The sequence below is a fragment of the Danio rerio genome, chromosome 16, assembly GCF_049306965.1.
Source record: "Danio rerio strain Tuebingen ecotype United States chromosome 16, GRCz12tu, whole genome shotgun sequence".
Lineage (NCBI taxonomy): Eukaryota > Metazoa > Chordata > Actinopteri > Cypriniformes > Danionidae > Danio > Danio rerio.
The window spans coordinates 4,316,121-4,340,000 of record NC_133191.1 but is presented as its reverse complement, the minus strand read 5'-3'; the positions used below and the strand labels follow the sequence as shown (position 1 = coordinate 4,340,000).

General features: G+C 37.1%; 1 protein-coding gene across 4 annotated transcripts in view; it reads right to left on the bottom strand.

Moving 5' to 3' along the window:
* Positions 1-23,880, bottom strand: part of inpp5b (inositol polyphosphate-5-phosphatase B) — a 55,343-nt gene that overhangs the window by 8,032 nt on the left and 23,431 nt on the right. For 3 of the 4 annotated variants that reach the window (XM_009292060.5, XM_017351451.4, XM_017351452.3), the window contains 11 exons: positions 21,794-21,964; positions 19,832-19,933; positions 17,984-18,098; positions 15,267-15,383; positions 10,144-10,331; positions 7,726-7,837; positions 7,537-7,646; positions 6,386-6,521; positions 3,557-3,667; positions 2,607-2,772; positions 860-1,095 (listed from right to left, as the gene is read on the bottom strand). In XM_009292060.5, coding sequence (XP_009290335.3) covers positions 860-1,095; positions 2,607-2,772; positions 3,557-3,667; positions 6,386-6,521; positions 7,537-7,646; positions 7,726-7,837; positions 10,144-10,331; positions 15,267-15,383; positions 17,984-18,098; positions 19,832-19,933; positions 21,794-21,964 — 1,564 coding nt within the window. Of the gene's footprint in view, positions 1-859; positions 1,096-2,606; positions 2,773-3,556; positions 3,668-6,385; positions 6,522-7,536; positions 7,647-7,725; positions 7,838-10,143; positions 10,332-15,266; positions 15,384-17,983; positions 18,099-19,831; positions 19,934-21,793; positions 21,965-23,880 lie in introns of those variants that run through there. The other variant, XM_073925703.1, reaches the window with a different exon arrangement.

The window sequence follows — 23,880 nt, the reverse complement described above, 5'->3', positions numbered from 1 at the left end:
AAAATGAGTTCTGTGTAATAACAATGGAAGACCTGAACTACTGAAATGTATTTAATGCTTTATATAAAAGGCTTTTTTTGATGATGGCAGCTTAAAGACGCCTCTCATGTGGAAAATGACGTCACGTGCATCGCTCAGGTGTGAGTTTCTCCAGACTTCAACAGAGTGTCCAAATCTTGATGCTTCTGTGGGTCTCATCTATCAAATCTGAGCTTTATTTAGTATTTCATATTGGGTTTAGCTCAGGTAATTGGTTGGGCCATTCCACAGCTTCAGTTTCTTTCTCTGAAAGCATTTGAGAGTTTCCTCGGCTGTGTTTTGGATCATTGTCTTGCTAAAATGTCCACTTCATCTTCATCCTCCTGCTAATGTAGATGTTGGACTGTACACAGCTGATACTCATTTACACCGAGGAAGGGCAGAGGATTGCTGAAGAACTACTGAGAGATTTCAGCTGCTGTCTGGGCTTTCACTGCTTTCTACACCTCCCTTTCTTCATGTGTTCAACACTTTTTCCCTGCATTATTTCGTTTTATTACACATAACCTCATTTGTAAACTAATAAGTTTTGTTTTCTTTGCATATATGGATTTCTCTGGTTGTTACCAACATCCGGGGACAATTTTAAGTCAACAGCACATTTAGAAATATGTTTTCTGAGAAAAATGGTGACGTGTTCAATACCTATTTCCCCCACTATGAATATAGTCCTGTATTGACTGTTGGATGAAGATGTTTTTAATCCAAACCAGAACAAAACAGCTCTCTGCCTAAACTTCAAGCATGTAGTTCAATGTCAAAAACCCGTATAGTTTTGTCTAAATCCCCAAGGTATCGGTTGGTAAAGGCAGGATCTCACCAGCTCTCGGATGCTCTCCAGAGGCATGTCCTGGATGGGCTCTCTCAGCAGACACAGAGCGCTGAGGGACGAGCCGAAGCAGCTGGGCAGGTAGGAGCCGGTGATGGAGATGAAGTAATCTTTACCACGCTCCAGATGCAGGACCAGGATGTCCTCCAGCTGCTGCAGGCCTGCGTTCAGCTCTGGGGCTGTGTGACGGTTCACAAACACCTCCAGGTCGATGTCCACACTGGCACCTACATTTACATTTAGTGATTTAGCAGTCGCTTTTCTCCAAATCGACTCAAAAATGAGGATAAAAGACGCACTTGAAATCATCAGAGTGTAGCAGTCACTCAAAACAAATATTTTTGCTGTTGCTGTTCAGAGATCAACTGAATGGATTAAAAAAATGGTAAAACTCAAATGTCCAACATTAGAGTAAGCTCTAAAATGAGCATATTTTTAATGCTAATGGTCTAATCTGATTCAATGATCTATGCTAAGCTAAGCTAAAAGTGCTAACTTCGGACACAGAGATCGACTGAATGGATTTAAAAAATGGTAAAACTCTAATGTCTAACATTAGGGGGAGCTCTAAAATGAGCTTATTTTTAATGCTATTGGTCTAATCCGATTCAATGATCTATGCTAAGCTAAGCTAAAAAGGCTAATTTCGTACCAAGAGATCGACTGAACGGATTCAAATTGGTAAAACTCTAATGTCTAACATTAGGGGGAGCTCTAAAATGAGCCTACTTCTAATGCTAACGGTCTAATCCGATTCAATGATCTATGCTATGCTAAGCTAAAAAGGCTAACTTCGTACCAAGAGATCGACTGAACGGATTCAAAATTGGTAAAACTCTAATGTCTAACATTAGGGGGAGCTCTAAAATGAGCTTATTTTTAATGCTAATGGTCTAATCCGATTCAATGATCTATGCTAAGCTAAACTAAAAAGGCTAACTTCGTACCAAGAAATCGACTGAACGGATTTAAAATTGGTAAAACATAATGTCTAACATTAGGGGGAGCTCTAAAATGAGCCTATTTCTAATGCTAATGGTCTAATCCGATTCAATGATCTATGCTAAGCTGAGCTAAAAAGGCTAATTTCGTACCAAGAGATTGACTAAATGGATTCAAAATTGGTAAAACTTAAATGTCTTACATTAGGGGGAGCTCTAAAATGAGCCTATTTTTAATGCTAATGGTCTAATCCGATTTAATGATCTATGCTAAGCTAAGCTAAAAAAAGCTAACTTCGTACCAAGAAATCGACTGAACGGATTCAAAATTGGTAAAACTCAAAGGTCTATCATTAGGGGGAGCTCTAAAATGAGCCTATTTCTAATGCTAACGGTCTAATCTGATTTTATTATCTATGCTAAGCTAAGCTAAAAGTGCTAACTTCGGACCAAGAAATCAGCTGAATGGACTAAAAAAAAAGGTAAAACTCAAATGTCTAACTCTGGGGGAGCTCTAAAATGAACTTAAAAGTGGGCTGCTCCACTTAACTCCACTAAGCTTAGCCATAAAAATCCTGCTTCACAAAATTCTACAATACAAATCATTTATCAAGCATGTTCTGATTGGCTGAGACTATTGCTAGTTAAAGACTAAACAAACGATGTTGAAACTAATTGTGTAAAACCTACTTAGCACACACAGTCAAGAGAAATAACCGACACTATTTCATCAAATACAGTGTTTTTTTTTAAATCAGAGAGCAGGTTGTTTTATTAAGAAGTGTTAGTCTTCTCACCCTGGGCCAGAAAGCCTTTAGCTGGGTTTGCTGTTAACCAGGGCTTGCAGTACGCAGGCTCGTCCAGCTTCTGTATGAACTCAAACTGACATGGCACCTGTCCGTCATTATGGACCGTCACAGTCCTCGCCTGATGCTGCATGAACTTCACGTCCTGGAAGTGAAACTACAACAGGAGAACAAACAAAAAAAATCAAACATTTATTCATTTGTCATGAGCTTTGACACTACAGACTTTTTTTACATTAGGGTTGCTATATAGCAGGTGGTCATTAAACTTGTTCCTGGAGGGCCGGTGTCCTGCAGATTTTAGCTCCAACCCTAATCAAATACACCTGAACAAGCTAATCAAGCTCTTACTAGGTATACTTGAAACACCCAGGCAGGTGTGTTGAGGCAAGTTGGAGCTAAACCCTGCAGGGACACCGGCCTTCTAGGACTGAGATTGGTGACCCCTGCTATATAGCATTAAAACTAATATTTTGAAACATCATTACAAATCAAAATTAATTATTTAAACTCTTCGGTCACATGACCGGTCACCTCCACAAATCATCATAATATGCTAATTAGAATATTTATTAGTATTACTGTACACTTATTATTAATTTGCAAGTGTTAATTGAAAATGTTGACAACATTTGTGCAAATCAAATTATATTTTTATTGTATTTTATTTTGTTTACTTAAAACTATTAATAAAAACTACATGTCAATGATAATAGAATTAATAAAAGTAATACTCAAAACAGTTAATAAAACAATCTAATATTGAGTATTTAAAACAATTATTTTACTAAACTGCAATAATATTATTCCTGTCTTAAATTAAAATCATATCACTTATTTTGACATTTGGTTGGCTAATTAATATGTGGTAAAACACATGAAAATGTCGAATCCGGTCATCCACAAACTTGGTATGACGTAAGAAGCTGAGATGTGCTGACCTCTCTCTCAGACAGAGATACTGAAGGGATGCAGTCGTTCTCCAGTCTATCGATTTGCCTCACGATCTCCTCAAACGTGCGCTTGTAAGACTCCTCGTTCACCACCTTGATCTGCCGAGAGAGAGAGAGCAGATGTTAGAAAAGGCTGCAAGAATTCTGTTTGAACATTACAGTGCATCTGGAAAGTATTCATAGCGCTTCACTTTTTCCATATTTTTTAATGTTCCATCCGCATTGCAAAATGGATTAAGTTAATTTATTTCCTCAACATTCTACACACAATCCCCCATAATGACAATGTGATAAAAGAGTTTTTGAAATTGTTGCAAATTTATTCTAAGTAAAAAAGCTGAAAAATCACATGTACATCAGTTTTCACAGCCTAATTTGTTGATGCACCTTTGGCTGCAATTAAAGCCTCAAGTCTTTTTGAGTATGATGCCACAAGCTTGGCACACCTGTCTTTAGGAATTTTTGCCTGTTCCTCTTTGCAGTACCTCTCAAGCTCTATCAGGTTGAACGGGAAGCGACGGTGTACATGTATTCTCAGGTCTCTCCAGAGACGTTTAATAGAATTTAGGTCTGGCCTCTGGCTGGGCCACTCAAGGACATTCACCGAGTTGTTGTGAAGCCACTCCATTGATATTTTGGCGGTGTGCTTTGGGTCATTGTCCTGCTGGAAGATGAACCGTCGCCCCAGTCTGAGGTCAAGAGCACTCTGAAGCAGGTCTTCATTCAGGATGTCTCTGAACATTGCTGCATTCATCTTTCCCTCTATCCTGACTAGTCTTCCAGTTCCTGCTGCTGAAACACATCCCCACAGCATGATGCTGCCACCACCATGCTTCACTGTAGGGATAGTATTAGCCTGGTGATGAGCTCTGCCTGCTTTTCTCCAAACGTAATGCCTGGCATTCACTCCAAAGAGTTCAATTTGAGTCTCATCAGACCAGAGTATTTGTTTCTTATGGTCTGAGAGTCCTTCAGATGCCTTTAGGCAAATTCCAGGCGAGAATTGGCTTTGGTCTGGCCACTCTACCATACAGGCCTGATTGGTGGATTGCTGCACAGATGGTTGCTCTTCTGTAAGGTTCTTCTCTCTCCACAGAAGAACGCTGGAGCTTAGACAGAGTGACCATCGGGTTATTGATCACCTCACCTCAGTTTAGATGGCCAGCCAGCTCTAGGAAAAATCCTGGTGGTTCCAGACATCTTCCACTAAAGGATGATGGAGGTCACTGTGCTTATTGGAACTTTCAGAGCAGCAGAAATGTTTCTGTAACCTTCCCCAGCCTTGTGCCTACAGGTCTACAGACAATTCCTTTGTCTTCATGCTTGGTTTGTGCTTTGGCATGCACTGTCAACCCTGGGCCCTTATATAGACAGGTGTACGCCTTTTCAAATCATGTCCAATCAACTGAATTGACCACAGGTGAACTCCAATGAAGCTGCTGAAACATCTCAAGATTGATCAGTGGAAACAGAATGTACCTGAGCTCGGCAAAGGCTGTGAATACTGATGTACATGGGATTTTTCAGGGTTTTTATTTGTAATAAATTTGCAACAATTTCAAAAACTCTTTGTTCACATTGTCATTATGGGGGATTGTGTGTGGAATGTTGAGGAAATAAATGAATTTAAACCATTTTGGAATAAGGTTGTAACAATTTTTTTTTTTTTTTGATATCAATACTTTCCTGATGCACTGTATCCCAGCGCTTGTATTGTATCTCTCAGATTAAAACTTTATAATAAATTAATAATAATACATTTTATTATAGTGCCCTTTTCTCAAAGTGCTAACAAGAGCATTAGAACACAATAAAACATGAAATACAAAAAATACAGAGTAAAAAAGAAAGCCTCATAAATTCTAAGCAATACTAAAAAGGTGAGTTTTAAGAAGTTTCTTAAAAAAGTCCAGGAAACTGGCGTTCCTGATGTTTGTGGGAAGAGCATTCCGCAATTTAGGTGCAAGGTAGAAGAACACCCTACCTCCCATGGTGCTAAGTTTTCAACAAGGCTGAAACAAGGTGAGCTCCGAAGCGGAATGTAGATAACGAGAGGAAGAGGATGTAGATATCAGAGCAGAACCATGAACGGCTTTACAAGTTAAAATCAAGTTTTTATGGGGCTCCTGACATATTGCTTCCAAAACCACATTGAAAACACGACGCGTGCTTCTTCCTTTAATGATTAAAATGCGCTTCTGAACTCACGATCCTCTGCCGTTTGCCTTTGTTATGGCCACCATCAGCTGATTATACACACATGCTGCGCTGTCAATTTTCAAAAGAGTTCAACTTTTGCCACTGTGTGGATTAACACTGAATGTGTGTCGTTGTTATTATTATTGGGGTTAGGGTTAAGAGTAGTGTGGTAATGTTAATTAATACATTTACTAACATAAACAAACAATCAACAGTACATCTACTACTGTATTTGTTTATGTTAGCTAACGTTAGTTAATGAAAATACAGTAGTTCATTGTTAGTTCATGTTAACTCATGGTGCATTAACTAATGTTAACAAGTATGGACTTGAGTGGTTATAATGTATTAGTAAATATTCAATTATGATTAATAAATGCTGTCTACGTGTTGTTCATGATTAGATCATGTTAGTAAATGCATTAACTAATGAACCTTCTTGTTAAGTGTTACCAGTAGAGTAATATGCTGGTGTTTATCTGCAATGCTTTATTGCATTCCTGCATTGGCCTCTCACATATTAGCCGTGTAGTTACACACAGCCATGGTGAGCATTTCTCTTCATCTCAAACCAAAACCCCGCCCGCCCCTTTACTTGACTTGACTTGGTTCTCTCACCCCGATCTCTAGCAGAGAGCTGACGGGTTTGTGGTCACTGGTTTTCAGGGTCATGTGACTCTGGTAATGAAGCTGTTTAATGCTCTTCCCCCTCCACAGGATGCGGTCGCACCACGCTGGAACTCGACACTTCTCACTGCGTAAACACAAACACACACAAAACACTGCTCAGATCAACACAGTTGTTAGCAAACACTTGCCATTTACTAAGTTTATAAAATCTCAGTATCTTTTTGACAATTTTTGTTTGTTTATAATAATAATTATTTTTATTTATTTTTATTTATCTGTGATTACTTAAAATAGAAATAATAAATTTATTTTAGTTAGATTTGTATATTTATATTTTAGTATATATTTAGTTGGAGCGACACAGTGAATCAGTGGTTAGCACTGTCGCCTCACAGCAAGAAGGTTGCTGGGTCAGTTGGCATTTCTGTGTGGAGTTTGCATGTTCTTGCGTGTTCATGTTTCCTCCGGGTGCTCTGGTCCCCCCTCCAGTACAAACACATGCACTATAAGGGAATTGAATAAACTAAATTGGCCGTAGTGTATGAGTGTGTGTGTGAGTGTGAATGAGAGTGTATGGGTGTTTCCCAGTACTGGGTTGCAGCTGGAAGGACATTCGCTGTTTAATACATATGCTGGAATAGTTGGCGGTTCATTCCACTGTGGCGACCCCTGATGAATAAAGGGGCTAAGTCGAAGGAAAATGAATGAATATTACAAAAACCCAAATATTTGTAATATTTAGTCTTAAATTAGTCACAATATCATTAATGTAACTATTTGTGCAAATAAATATATTATCTGCGTGTTTCAGAGTAAGGATGTCGCTAAGGGTGTCTATATATCTCTTTAAGGGTGTCTATATGACAAATTATAATGAAGTACTTTTTACTTTATTTATTTATTTATTCACTTATTTATTTATTTATTTATTTATTTATTCACTTATTTATTTATTTATTTATTTATTTATTTATTTATTCACTTATTTATTTATTTATTTATTTATTCACTTATTTATTTATTTATTTATTTATTTATTCACTTATTTATTTATTTATTTATTTATTTATTTATTTATTTATGTACAGCTTTTGATGATCTCTTTTATTAAAAGTGTGATATTGTGTGTGACCTCTGACCTGGTGTCCCATTGATCTGATCCAGTGTCATATTTGTATGTGGGCTGGAAATCAATCTCTCCCTCAGTGAAGCCAACAAACACAACTTCCTCATCCATCTGCCGCTTCAGCTGAAACACACACACACACACAATCCAGTCATTCAAACTTCAATCTAACTCAACATTATCCAAAGAAAGCACTTCTTACCTGGTCATAAGTATGCAGGGTCTCAAAATCCTTTTTAGAGATCAGGTCCTTCACATGATCCACTTCGAGATCACTGATTCGGTAGTTCAGATCTCCCAGCCACAACACGATACTGGAAGACAACAGATGAACATGAGCATTCAAGATACAAACAAGAGAAATGTCACATTTGCTGGATTTAAAGGGTTAGCTCACTTAAAAATCTACATAAGCCCATGCAGTTATTTATTTTTATGCGTCTTTTTTCCAAACTTGTAGCATTATTTGCACCATATCTTTGTCTAAAGTCAGATTATTGGGAGATTTAGAGCAATACATTGTATTAATGTCTTTTAGTCTGTGTCTAAAGGCTGGTTTATCAGGGTATATGCAGGAATCCTAAAGGTAATTTCAATACCTTTTTAAAGACTTTTTAAAGACCTTCTCAGATTATTTTAAGCCCTCATCGCCACTAGGGATGCAACGATTATAGATTTTGGTTGTACGATTATAGTCTGAGAAATAATCACGCTTTCACGGTTATCACAATTATTATACATTTATTAATTTCAAAACACTACTAGTTTAGAAAATCACCTAAAAACTATTATTTTAAAGAGTTATTTATTGCTGTCCAGTAAGCAATTAATACAACACTTAATAATATTAAAAACAAACAATAGCCTATTTCTGTCTTTGTGCTTAAAAATAAGTAATTGTTTTTTTTTATTTAAACATAAGTAATAATTTTACACTGAAAATAAATGACATAAATGAATAAATAAATAAAAATAAGTATAAATAAAAAGATGCCTTTGTCTAATGCAGGGCTTGAAATGAAAGTCAGCACCGGTGCTCCCAAGTTCAAACATTTAGGAGCCCCAGAAAAGATTTAGAAACACCCACCAAAAATGTGTGGTTATTAGTCTCGGTGTACAAGCTCAGAACTTTAAACTAGCACACAGTTGGCATAACTTTGTTTAGTTGCCACAGTTTTGTTGCAGAAACACGGTGTTGAGAAGCCTGTACAATTAATTAATCGTGACGAATTAAAGCGCGGTTAATAGTGAAACCGGTTAATCATTGCATCCCTAATCGCCACTTCAAGTTCTAGTCAGTATCAAACCTTTAACTTAATAAACAGTTGCTAATAAACAATTGTAGTTAAATAAATCAACATAGCACAACCACGCAACAGAACTCAGAAAAGCTCGGTAGAATAAATTACGTGGTTGTTTTTAGCATCAGGCTTCAGCCACTGTCTAAACTAGTCTTTCTCCAACCAGGAGTATGCAAACTTGCATTATCCCATTTTGCCCTCTGTTTCTCCTAATGTTTTCACTACATGTGAAGACGTCACATCACCTTTCCGCGTTTGTTGCAAATTACGTGATATCACCTGGACGGAGGCTGGGTGACGAACCAATGGTGTGGATCGAGCACGCTGTTTTTAATATAGGAGGTAAATAAATATGTTTATGCTTTTTTGGAGTCAAACACTTTGGTCCACGCTTGAACAAAATTAAAGACGTAGTAAAAGCACAATTAAGACTTTTTAATACCTTTTAAGGACCTTAATTTTCTTATAACGGATTTATCAACTTTCAATACATTTTAAGACCCCGCGGACACCCTGTTTATACTTCTGCATCGAGTGATTGACATGACCCATGGCGCTTGCCTTGCAGTGTGAGAATTATACAATAGCCCCTTTCACACATACAGAGCTTTCCGAAAAATTACTGATAATTTTCCGGAAAAGTCTGTATGCATGAACATGCACTTTTTAAAAAAAAAACGGTAAATACATTCACGGCAATTTTTCGGAACTAGAAGTTGTATCATTACCGGTAATTTGCCGGAATGCTTTGCTGTGTGAATGTAAAAGAGTTTCTTAATGTGTTTTTTTATCGAAGTTGTTTACAATACCTTTCCATCCACAGAGTTTGTAATGTAGTCAATTGTTTACAAGTGCAGCCGTTTAGAGCTCATTTCTGGATAATGATGGTATTTTGCAATGAACGGTCTTTTCTGGAAGAAATCCGTAACGTTCTTGCCTGTGTGAACGGCGCTTTTTTGAATTCACCGGTTAAGTCGTTCTGGAAATTTTCCAGATATTTACTGGTATCACTGTGTGAAAGAGGCTATTGACGATCAGGGAGGTCAACTTTTTTGGTAATATTAGTTTGTATGATACATGCTTCAGTAATTAAATGTATGTGTTTATTTAAATTACATCTAATTTATTCATACAATTTATCTAGGTTTTTAGTGTTTTGAGGGATATGCTATTTAGTGTATTCTGACCTAATTAGCTTAAGCAAGGCTTAATTTACATCACTTCAGTTTTGTTCTCGCGCTGTGATTCGTTGATGAATAACCAATCAGAACTTGATTTAACCCTTTAAAACAGATGTGGTGCATCTCGGCCGTCCATACTTGTGTTTGAGGATGGTGAGGGGTGGTAATGTGGGATCCTCCTGTCTGAACTGAATTCTGCGACAGATGTCTTTAAAGTCTTGATTGCGACGCTCGAACTCTTCGGTGTGTGCGGCGAGATGCGAGTTCACCACACAGATGTCCGAGTTGTGGAACTGGAAGCGGATGGAAACTGCGCCTTTATTACCCTGAATGGAGAATAAAACATCATGCTTAGATTATGAACTGGGTGTATGCACAGCTAGGGCCTTATCATACATAAGATGTGTATTGCACGATTTGTTGCTTTTTTCAGACCAGCGCAACTTTAATTTTCACGTTTTGCACCACATTGTTTAAATAGCTAATCCATTTGCACCACTTTGTGGAATTATGGGTGTGCCGTCTGAAAAGGAGGTGTGTTAAGACTAGGGATGTAACGGTATCAGAATTTCACGGTACGGTAATACCTCGGTATGAATGTCTTGGTACGGTATTTATTGAATCATTTACAGGAAAAAACAAAACTTATGAAAATACTTCTGAAACTAAAATGAAAATATGAAAATAAAATAAATTAGCCATCTATCTGTAAGCTTTGAAACAGGAACTTTAATTTTAATAACAAAAAAATATTAAACCATGTAAAAAAAATAAAGTTTCAATTTAGTATTGTTGAAAACTCATCACATTCAACATTTAATCACTCACTCACTTAGATAGAGATGGGTTTAAAGAAAAAATTATCATATAAATATAATCTGGTAAAAGCTGGTATCTCTGGGTATTTACAATGTCCCCTGCAACAGAAAAAAACCCTCTCATTTGGGACTGAGGTTTCTGGGACAAGAGAGATATGACTTGGCCCAGGTTGACAGCAGTGGGTAACGTTGTGCATTGTCTTTCCCCCACTTGAGAGGACAAACCATGAGTGAGATAGAGGTCTCATGTCTGCATCAATCTGAACAGTGTGCTGACAACACCGCTATTCAGTACGCGCGCGACAACACAGCTGATAAGAACTCGCGCGACAACACAGCTGATAAGAACTCACGCGACAACACCGCTATTCAGTACGCGCGCGACAACACAGCTGATAAGAACTCGCGCGACAACACCGCTATTCAGTACGCGCACGGCGACAACACCCGCTTTAGAGTTTTCCGGCTCTTTTTCATCCCCGCTTCTAGCAGCACACTCCATTTCCGCATTACTGGATCTGTAGCGACAACAGACCGCAAGGGATGATGGTCAAGCATGGGCTGATGGGAATTGTAGTTTCCGGTACCTCCCGTTCGCTTCATTCGCCTGAGCAAATTTTCTCAGAAGACCTATAGTTTTACCGAGTCATGCGACTTCGGTAATATCGAAAAAAATTAATATTGCGGTATGACGGTATTTACAATACCGTTACATCCCTAGTTAAGACGCATTGTTGGTGCGTTGCTATTTTGAGGAACTGAAATAGACCACACCATTGACCAACTAAAAGCTGGTCTAAAGTCCAGTGCAGAGCGTGATAGTTATGCACCTATGCAGGTCCAAACGCTTACAAATTGCTTATTAGACACACGATGTAGAGCAACACACAAATATAGTTATAGATGATAAAAAATAAGGACAAAAATTATTATTTTCTACATTAAAAAAAAAAAACACTACCTAAAAGCCCCTTTTCACATCGGGGCTTTTTCAGTTTATTCATGACAATTTGCAATCGTTTAATATTATTATTAGCAGTATTCTTTATGATATGCATATTTTTTATTTGTTTTAATAAAAACAAGCTTAGATTTGTCCACCTGTCAGGTTTCAGACCACATGGGGCATAAAAACAGAACGTGTGTTTGGACATAACTCAGTTTTTTTGAGCACATTTCATTATTATTGTTCATTTATTCATTTGCTGGAAATTAGAACTGAATTCAGAAATAGCTTTGAAACAAATCTTGTACTTAACAAACAAAATTAAATACGAAGGTAAATGGATGTCTTCAGTGGAATGAGTTTCCACTGCTTCCTTACTCAACCAAAGTAAAGGAGTAAAGTAATGCGTAAAAGTAAAGAGAAAGTAAAGAGGCTGAATGGTGGAAGCTTGTTCTTTATCCTCGTGCTGCAGATGCTCTGTTTAACTGTTTTCTTTCTAGGGATGCGTTTAGTTTTTCCACTTACAAAGTCCGCCATGTAAATAGCAAACGTGTCACGGCGCAGTGAAACTGACTCTTAAAGGGAATGTGAGATGAGACTCTGACTGGTTTAATGCAGGGGTGTCCAAACTCGGTCCTGGAGGGCTGGTGTCCTGCAGATTTTAGCTCCAACTTGCCTCAATACAGAACTCAGAAATGTTTCTAGAAAGCCTAGTTAGAGCTTGATTAGCTAGCCCAAGTGTGTCTGATTGAGGTCGGAACTAAACTTTGCAGGACACCAGCCCTCCAGGACCGAGTTTGGACAGCACAGGTTTAATGCATGTTATGCTTAAAACACACCCAGATCTCATTAAGAGAATAAGCACAGGTCTGTTAGACTATGCGCCAGGGTGCAGAGCATTTTTTTTGTCCTTAAAATAGCAAAAGTGGATTAAGACACGCCGTTAATACTTTTGCGCCATGAGCTTTAGATTTTGCGCCTAGATCGTTAAAATTGAGCCCCTAGAGTTTTTCAGCCAATGATAAACTTCTGGTGAAAGGGTAATGTGATTATTTTCAATTTCATAAGGGTGCTTTTACAGCATTGATGTTGTAATGTACTTTAACCAGTTAAACTCTGCTGTTATTTTGGGATTTCCTTATGGATTTTGCCTACCTAAATTTAAAAGCTTCCCAAATCCACATGCAGAGGTGTAAAAGCAAACATTTGCTATCATTTAAAATAAAACTCTTTGAATTTTTATAAAACACTATTTAAAGTGTTTAAAATATCTGTATATGTTGTCTGTGTTATAATAAACACCTAAAAAAGAGGCGCTTTTTGTATTTGTTTTTATAAACTCAAATTTGAAAGTGTACTTTTTAGGTTCTGTGTGGTCTAGCGTGCTGTAATTAATTTTGGTGGTTCCTGTATGTCTGTAATCATAGGAAAAAAGAAAAATGTCTCTACCATAATCTATGCAAAAGTTATTGCATTCCAACTGATGAGAGGTGCTGTACAAGCCACAGGGATCGATCATTGTTTACATATTTTACTATTCTTTTGTTTAAACAAACATAATTCACTGTGTTTGGACCATGTCAGAAATAAAAAAAGGATTAGTTATGCACATCACCTCAAAAACAGAGGAGAATGGCCCTGAAGCACACAGCATAAGGTAAGAGATGACAGCTGTCTGTGCTATCTGGGGCTGCTTATTGATCATAAATGTTTTGTTTTCACTTCTGCGTCATGAAAACACCGCCATTCATTCGACAACTGTTTGATATGCGAGTATAATTCAGTAAAAAAAAATGCTAGGGCCGTATAAACACCGGCAAGAGCTTTCATTTGAGCTATAACTTGTACATGTGCCATTTAAAAATTATGAAAATGAACCAATGTTCAATACCCAGCTCGTGTATCCAAAATACTGTGTATTTAAGTGTAAATAACTTTTGTACAGTAGAATAAAAAAGAATAAAAACCAAAGTGATGCATGTGTATACAATATATATTCTACACTTTGAAACGAAACCACTTACGGGGTTCTGGTGCAATGCCAGCCCTTTAAATCTTAAAACGAAATGACGTCACGCGTAGATTAAGTGGTTAAAAAGTACAGTTAAATAGACTTCCATTCATTTAGTTCAAGTGTAAAACAAGATGAAAGAGTGTAAACGCAAGCGCTGTTGGGAGAACTTCACTGAAAATGCAGGAGTAAAATGAACTGTCATATTTTAAAGACATGATGGGAAAACGTAATTTAATTCAGTGCTTCGTCTGGTCTGAGACGTCGTATATCAATCAGGCAGTGTAGATCAGAGATTTTTAAGAGAAATCATATCTTAAACGCTTGTGATTTTGTAATGGCATGACAGTTCACCAGAAGCGCTTGACTTTGCTGACTGAAAATTCAAAGTCTGTGCAAGTGTGAAAAATTATACAGAACAACTGAAGTTAATCTTCAACATGAATTTATTTATCTTTTATTTTTTTGCTTTTAGATCAAATGGGAACACATAAGGTGTAATTGCTGTAGGCTCTGTTTACACAACTATAACAACTTCTGCTTTTGACAACCACAGAAATGTGAGAGTTCACTGTTGATTTTGGTCTCTATACCACTATTCATAGCTTCAACCACATCTCGTGTAATGATATGCCTCAATATTTTGGTTTAAGTAGCAATTGTCACTATTAACTAATGGCTTATTACCTGCCTATAATTAAGACATTGGCAGTTCATTAGTATTTATGAAGTACAAATTCTGCATGATCTTATTCTACAACCCTAATCCTACCCAATACCTAAACTCAATGACTACTTTATTATCTATTAAGCAGAAGTAAATGAAGAGTTTGTTGAGCTAGAAGTCGTAAGCCCTATTCGGACGGGGCTAGTTTTCCAGTTTGTGTTAAAATTATTTTCAGCCGACGTCTGTCATGTCATGTATGGATTAAGACAGGACTAACATTTCTGTGTTTATTACAGAGTGTGTGTGTTTTACATGTGGACATCGCACAAGACCACATGTTTAGGATGCGCGGACTGCGTATAGTCATGTGAAGTAAACTTCTTATCATAAATCCACTGGAATAAATACGCTTTACCTTAAAGAAGTTGTAACTGACTGCATACATTAAAGTACTCTTACAAGAAATTGATATTACAGAAGCCAGTCTTAACAACTTATGTGACTTGGCAGAAACCAGAATACAGGCAAGCTAGAGATTGTACAGTAGTTCACATCAACCAAAACACACAAGAAAACTGTGCTCTACATCTGCTATTTTCAGACTGTTGAATTCATTTTTTAACTGTGAAACAGAAATTTGTCTGTCATCCGCTTGTAAAACTAGTCCCGTTTGAATAGGGATTTAGTTAATGGTTTGTTTATAGAGTGAATAATAAAGAATTTCATAGACACACATTAATTTTCAGTTGCATTTGATCGCACTAGAGTCTAGAATAATCGTTTGACTGTTGTTCCTGTAGTTCTTCAGACAGCACTCACCATCCGTCCCATAACGCCTGTGCCAACGGTCTCAGCCTCCACCTCAGAGATATGAGGCGCATGTTCGGCCTTCACGTAAAACAACAGCATGATTCCCACCAGCCGCACCAGCTTCACCTGCAAAACACACACAAAAGCGTCCTCAGGGCAAATCCCTTTAAGACAAGTCATTTCACTTGACGGCCTCTCGGGCAGTATGCTCAGGCATTCTGTCTAAATGGAGAAAAATCAAACTCTCCAAAATTGCGACTGAATGTAATATTAGGAATCACCAATGAAGTTAAACAACAGCTGTCTCTTTAGTTTCATTTCTAAACATTCTAATCACACAAAATCTGCAGAAACTCATGTCTGGTCCGAGACCCTCCCCTTTGGAAAATCGTCAGTATATAGCGATTGATGATTGGCTCCTGTACTAGAAGGCGGGGCTTTATTTGCCAAATTGAGCGTTGCACTTTTCCCATTTCAAAAATATCAGAGTGTCTCGTCTTGTGTATTCTATAGTCTCTGCTCGGAGTCATTCAAGCTAACTAAAACTACATTAGCATTGATCACGTGATGTGGTTTTTAGCAGTAGAGTGTGGAAGGAGGGCTTATTTCAGAAATGCTAGCTGAAACGCCAGTGTGGATGTGGATAGTTTTTGTTCAAAAATGCCATTTTAAAACTAGTGTAAATTGTTTGTGTATATGGAGCCTGAGTGTGTATTTTCGCGAGCAGGTTGCTGCTGCGATGGGGATCGCGATGCCAGATCAGCATCGTGATGTCTATTGACCATCAGCGATGGACAATGACATTGTCTATCGACCCAACCCTAACACACACACACGCATGAATGAACGTTATGAAAACGATAGTTTGCTGTACAATTTGCGGTTCACTTCCGTTATTTAGAACGATTGCATTTACACCAGAAGTGAACCGGACCAGAGTTTGCGTGAATCGTACCCCAGACCTCCTCTTTTAGGTGAACTTGGGCATGGTTCGTGGATGGGCACCCGAGTTCAGAAGACACATTCACACTAGCTAAACGTACCATACTCTGACGTCAAATAAACACAGGTGCAGACCAAAAGTGCTAGTGTGAAAGCACCCTAAGAATATTGTGACTGCAGCGTCAAACTGACATTATAAGAGAAGGACCGCCGTTCCAAACTCAGGGCGTACTCACACTATGCTATCCGAACCATGCCCAGTCCCAATTCCAGGATCGATTGAGAAGTGTGAGTGCTCTGAATCGGGCTCAGGCACGATTCAGTTGGCTGGCTTGGACAAGGTGTGCCAGAGCGCGGTTTACTTGAGCCCGAAACTAAAGACGAGACGTGACTTTAGGGACTGTTTGATATGTATTTATTAATTATTCTTACTGTTCAATGAACACAAACTGTGGTTGAATATTAAAGACGCAGACCCCTCACTGCATGACAGCTGCACCTTCAGCAAACCTCCTAATTCCTGCAGCACGAAGACTTTATGATTGTATATGAGCGTTAAAAGTGACTGATCTGTTCAGCGAAATATTTGACTGCGTGTCACCGCATCTAAAACAATATAACTAAAGAAATCTCCACTGTGCTGAGCGGGAGCGCTTCTTGGGGTGCTTTCACATCTGTAGTTCGCTTCATTTGGTCCGGACCAAGAGGAATAAATGATAAATTGTTGCATTTTCTGCCGTCTTTGGGTCGTTTTCACACCACACTGCTGGCTTTGGTCCGAACCAGTTGAAACAAACCAAAATGCAGTCATCTGACAAAATCCACATCTCTCATTGGCCAGATGTTGTTGAATATATTTCCTAAACTGCTTATTGATTGGTCAGAATTCACGTGCGGGAAAATACCAATGAACTTCCGCAAGTAAACACAACCGGCAGACACAAAATGTCGCTTTTTACTATGAAGGGACGACTGCGCTGACTGATTGTATGCCTGCTTTAGACAAACTATACATTTCGAGAATGAAGCTCGGCCGCCGCTGGAAAACAGTGTTTTAATGCATCGCTCGTCACTTCAGCAGGAGGCGTGAATTAATTTAGCTAAACTGCGACATGGTCATCTTGCAGAAATATTGCCACCGATCCAACAGGTAATGTTTTCCCCTCTCTCTCTCTCTCTGTTCGCGCTGTCAACAAATATTTTTCCTCCATATCCCACAATGCACAGCGCATCGGCCTACGGCAACTGAATTAGTCTAAAAGGCGCAGTACTTTTTGCGGTTGGAGCTGTTTTAGTACGGATCATGTCCTCACCACAAATGAACCGCTCCAGGGTTCGTTTGAAAGCGTACCGAGACCACCTCTTCAAGCAGGTCTCAGTACGCTTATGTGGTCCGCTTTTGGTGCGCACTCGAGTACGATTGCTGCATTCTCACCTGCCCAAACGAACCGCACCAAAAGAAAAAACGAACTCTAGTGCGATTCAACCGAACTAAATAAGCCAGGTGTGAAAGCACCATTACTGAACAACGCATTATCGATGACGTAAGCATGCCCAGGCCCAAATTTAATGTGAGTGCTGGCCGTCGGGGGAGACGGAAGGGGGGACAAGCGTGCTTCGACCCAGTTTAAGGCAACTGTAAATAGTGGTATGTACACCCTCAGAAGCAAATGGTCAGACTTTGATTAAAGATTACCACACTAAATACAATGTTGGTGGAATTAGGAATTAACTACATTGCTGCATTTAAAATGATGGATGAGAGGGGCAAAGGAAGTCCTTACTAAAGCATACTTGGCATCTGGATGGAGACCCTTATAGACGGCTAACATCCACTCGGGCTCCTTAGGAGTGTCATTGAAGAGAAACGCCTCCTTGCTGAGATCCAGCTCCTGGAAACTACCGGAGGAAAACACATCCCAATCACATAACTGTGCTAACTCATTACTGCTTAGATGAATATTAATGTCATATTGTAGAGTAATACCAGTGCTGGGTAAGCTACTTCAGAAAAGTAATTAACTACTAAATCACATCATTAAATTTTGTATTTAAATTACATTTTAATTACAATGTTTGACAAAGTAAGCCAGTTACTCAATAAGTTATTTAATTACTTGACTAGACACTATAAAATGTATAAATGCACTACATTTAAATAGAAATTAAACTCTTTAAACTGAGCCAAATATTTAGCTTCATTATAAAATGTAACATTTAAAAATAATAAACATTATATGCTTCAAAACGCAAAACATTTTAAAGCAATGACATGATAGTTCATACAAACCATACACTCACCAACCACTTTATTAGCTACACCTGTCAAACTGCTTGTTAATGCAAATTTCTAATTAGCCAATCACATAACAGCAACTCAATGCATTTAGGCATGTAGACATGGTCAAGGCGATCTGCTGCAGTTCAAACTGAGCATCAGAATGGGGAAGAAAGGTGATTTAAGTGACTTTGAATGTGTTGGTTGTTGGTGCCAGACGGGCTGGTCTGAGTATTTCAGAAACTGCTGATCTACTGGGATTTTCATGCACAACCATCTCCAGGGTTTACATAGAATGGTCTGAAAAAGAGGAAATATCCAGTGAGCGGCAGTTCCGTGGGCGCAAATGCCTTGTTGATGCCAGAGGAGGTCAGAGGAGAATGGCCAGACTGGTTACATCTGATAGAAAGGCAACAGTAACTCAATTAAGCACTCGTTACAACCGAAGTCTGCAGAAGAGCATCTCTGAACACAACAAGTCCAACCTTGAGGCGGATGGGCTGCAGCAGCAGAAGACCACACCGGGTGCCGCTACTGTCAGCTAAGAACAGGAAACTGAGGCTACAATTCACACAGACTCACCAAAATTGGACAATAGAAGATTGGAGAAACGTCGCCTGCTCTGATGATTCTCCATTTCTGCTGCAACATTCGAATGGTGGGGTCAGAATTTGGCATCAACAACATGAAAGCATGGATCCATCATGCCTTGTATCAACGGTTCAGGTTGGTGGTGGTGGTGTAATGGTGTGAAGGATATTTTCTTGGCACACTTTGAGTCCATTAGTACCAACTGAGCATCGTGTCAACGCCACAGCCTACCTGAGTATGACCACAGTGTACACATCTTCTGATGGCTAATTTCTGCAGTTCACTTCACTCAAATGGCCTCCACAGTCACCAGTACTCAATCCAAGAGAGCACCTTTGGGATGGGGTGAAATGGGAGATTCGCATCATGGATGTGGAGCCAATATGGAGCAAAATCTCTGAGGAATATTTCCAGTAACTTGTTGAATCCATGCCATGAAGGATTAAGGCAGATCTAAAGGCAACCCGGTTCTAATAAGTTGTACCTAATAAAGTGGCCGGTGAATGTATATTGACAAATTACTGACTCAGTTCATTGTTTCGCAATCGTGTTCAATCTACTTAATAAATGAATTACTCTGCTTCTCTTAATTGACTGATCCAGAACTGTTGAATTCATGACCATTATTTAAACACGTGCATTATAGTCATTGAATTACCTGAAAATGAAAAGTAATCCCTCACTTTGCTTTTTCTGCAAAGAAGTAATCTAATTACAGTAACTGATTACTCTGTAACTTATTACACCCAACGTTGAGTATTACCCAATCAGGTAGAAGTCTGGAGGGCTGGCGGTGGATGCCAGCCATGGACTGAGACTCTCTTTTGGAGTCTGGCCATTCACATTGTAGGTTCCCAAGAAGAAGCTGTCGGCGCACAATGAGAACAGAGTGAGTGATTCAAACGCTCACATGAACTCACAAAACCAGCCAAAGAGAGAAGCTGCCCGCTCAAATTAAGAAACATCTCACATGCTGAAATCTCACAATGGACTACTGCAAAGGCCGAAATAAAACAAGCATGAAGCCATTTCAGCACAGGAGTGTGTTTAATAATGGTGGGATTAATATTAGGGCCACAAACCCAACATTAAATTACTATCATTTACTCACTTAAATGTCATGCATTCGCATCTTAAATGTATCGTAGATAATTATAATGACCTATTTAGTAACAAAGTATTATAAAAGCAATGCAATTATGCTTTCAAGCAGTTTTCAAGCAGTTAAATATGAACATTTTTCAAGCACTAGATTAAAATTCAAGCATGTTCAAGGATTTCCAGTACCCACACAAACCCTGTCATTTTTTTTCATGTAATACATTTTCTGTGGAAGCCCTTTTATAACCATCCTAATAGTTTAGAGTAAAAAAATATTTGTGGGAAAAAGCTTTTTAACAGAGAGCTACTGCAATTATTATTATTATTCATAGTACATAATAATAAATATAATAATAATAATAATAATAATAATAAATACAAATAATAAATAATGGTAATAAATATTATTATTAATAGTACTTCATAATAACAATTATTATTATTATTATTATTATTATTATTATTATTATTATTATTATTATTCATATAATCAATATTAAAAATAACAATAATAAACTATTACTATTATTATTATTAATAGTAATAATACCAATAATAATAATTATTATTATTATTATAAATATTAAATAATAAGAATAATAATAGTAGTTAACAACAACAAAAAATTACAATTAAAATAATAAACAATATTAATAATGATACTAATAATAATAATAATAATTATTATTATTATTATTATGAACAGTAATTCATAAAAAATATGTATTATTATAATTATTATAATAAAAATAACATTAATAAATGATGATGATTATTTATTATTATTATTATTATTAATCATTAATAGTAATAACAATAATAATATTAATTATTATTATTATTTTTATAGATAATAAACTGTTATTGATAATAATAATAATAATAGTACCTAATAACAATAATAATAAAAATAATAAATGGTTAATGCTTAATTAATAATAATACTTATTATTATTAAAATAATTTAAACAAATGAATGCTTAACAATAATAACAACAATAATAATAATAATGTATTATTATAATTATTAACAACAACAACAATAAAAATAATTAATAGTACTAAATAATAATAATAATAATAACAATAATTAAAGGAAATGAATTATTATTATTATTAATAGTACTTCATAATAACAATTATTATTATTATTAATAATAATAAGAAAAATAACAATAATAAAATATTAGTATTATTAATATTATTAATACTAATCATCATTAATAGTAATAATAATAATTATAATAATACATACCAATAATAATAAGAATTAGAAATAGTAAATTTATTTTATTAATAACAATAATAGTACTTAATAATAATACAATTAAAATACATAATAATTATTATTAACAATCAATCATTATAACATTAATATCTATTAATTTATTAATATGGAGTCTTTGGACACCCAAGGTTGCTTTACAAACAACAAATACATAAAAGTATAGTATAGCATACACAACATAAATGCCCATAACATCATTGAGTACATTTCACAGCAAAACAGCATTAGGAAAGCAGCATTCTGGTTTAAAATGGTGGAATGTACATCATGATGGGACCTGAAAAGCAGCAAATATAATATTTTCAAAAGCAAATGCTAAAATCCAGCACGGCCCACCTGTAGTTCTCGATGTAGGTGTAGGCGTCCTCGTTTTTGAGGAGCTCACATTTGATGAGGTTATCCCGCAGGCCGAACTGCGGCATCCCGAGCATCTGTGCTTTATTAGACAGGACGGGCTGGGAGTTTCGGATCAGGTCATCTTTCACCTCACCCTTCACCTTTTCCTGACTGAAATACAACCAGATGAAGTGCTTTAAGGCAGAAATTTGGTTAAATATTGACACATTATCAAATGATCAAATGTGACAGTGATAAAACAATAATAACAAATGCTTATAGAGAAGCAAATCTGCATGTTAGTATAGTTTCTGAATGATTGTGTGACGAGACTGAGGTAGTGATGCTGGAATTCAGCTTTGAAGCACAGGAATAAATGGCTGTGTACTTCATAATATTGGTGATTTAGCTGTATCTTTGATGGAAAAACATAACAAAAATAACACGCATTTTGTATAATCTCTCTTATTTTGGTTTCAATACATTTGAACAGATTTTTCAAGGGCTGTGTAAGCTTTCTAGCACAACTCCACATTCTTCACATTCACATGACTGTTTTATGTATTTCTCAGAAGAAAGTCTTTATGAAAAATCTATTGAAGATAAAACGAACGACAGAACAAATGATAGATAGATAAAACAACCTGACAGACAGACAGACAGACAGACAGACAGAGAGATGATGGATGGATGGGTATGTAGGTTTATGGACGGACGGATGGATGGATCGATGGATGGATGAATGCGTGGGTGGGTGGATGGATGGATGGGTGGATGGATGGATAGAACAATAGATAGAGAGACAGACAGACTGAGAAAGAGAGATAGGTAGAAAAACAGACAGACAGACAGACAGACAGACAGACAGACAGACAGACAGACAGACAGACAGACAGACAGACAGACAGACAGACAGACAGACAGACAGACAGACAGACAGACAGACAGACAGATAGATAGATAGATAGATAGATAGATAGATAGATAGATAGATAGATAGATAGATAGATAGATAGATAGATAGATAGATAGATAGATCGACTGCTGTGACTCGTCATGTTTTTATGACCGGCTAACTACTGCCATGAATGCGAGACACGTTTGGAAACACATTTAGTCTGGCTAAAAATACATGTATGCATAGTGCTTTTGAGCAGAGAGAGCTCTCAGTTGACCAAAATGAACCGGATGGTCACATGAAAACAGCCAACAGGCTGAATCTGACCTACAGGCAGCCAGCTGACAAGCCCTGGTTTAAATTAGCAACAACTAAGAAAACTTCAATTGTTATAACTGCTTGGTGCAGGCGCCTTTAAGAAAGCAGTCTCTCATGGTAATTGCTAGTCAGTGTAAAACTGATGCCTCGTCAAGATATAATCTGATATTGATTCATGCAGCCAGCAAAACACTTATTACAAAATAACTCAATTGAACTTGACAATTAGAATTTTCATCTATTTATAGATGAATATATAGAATTTTCTAACTAAGGTGGTCCAATGCAATTGGATCAAATACAGTTTATACTGTAATATTATTATTATTATAGTTGTTGTTGTTGTTGTTATTTTACTGGTTAATTTAGACAGCAATACCACATTGCTTAAACTTCCTCAAATTCTGTCTTTTGATTATCATTTGATTCAATGGCAAATCAATTGATTTATTAATATTGTGTGCCTATTTTACACAACCTATTACATTAACTTAATAAGTTACATTAACCATGTAACTAACTAACCAACCAAGCAACCATCCATCCATCCATCCAAGAAAGCAAGCAAGCAACCATCTATCCATCCATCCATCCATCCATCCATCCAAACATCCAAGCAATCATTCATTCATCCATCCATCCATCCATCCATCCATCCATCCATCCATCCATCCATCCAACCAACCAACCATCCAAGCAATCATCCATCCATCCATCTATCCATCCAACCAACCATCCATATATCCATCCATCCATCCATCCATCCAAGCAAGCAAGCAAGCAACAAACCATCAATCAATCAATCAATCAATCAATCAATCAATCAATCAATCAATCAATCAATCAATCAATCAATCAATCAATCAATCAA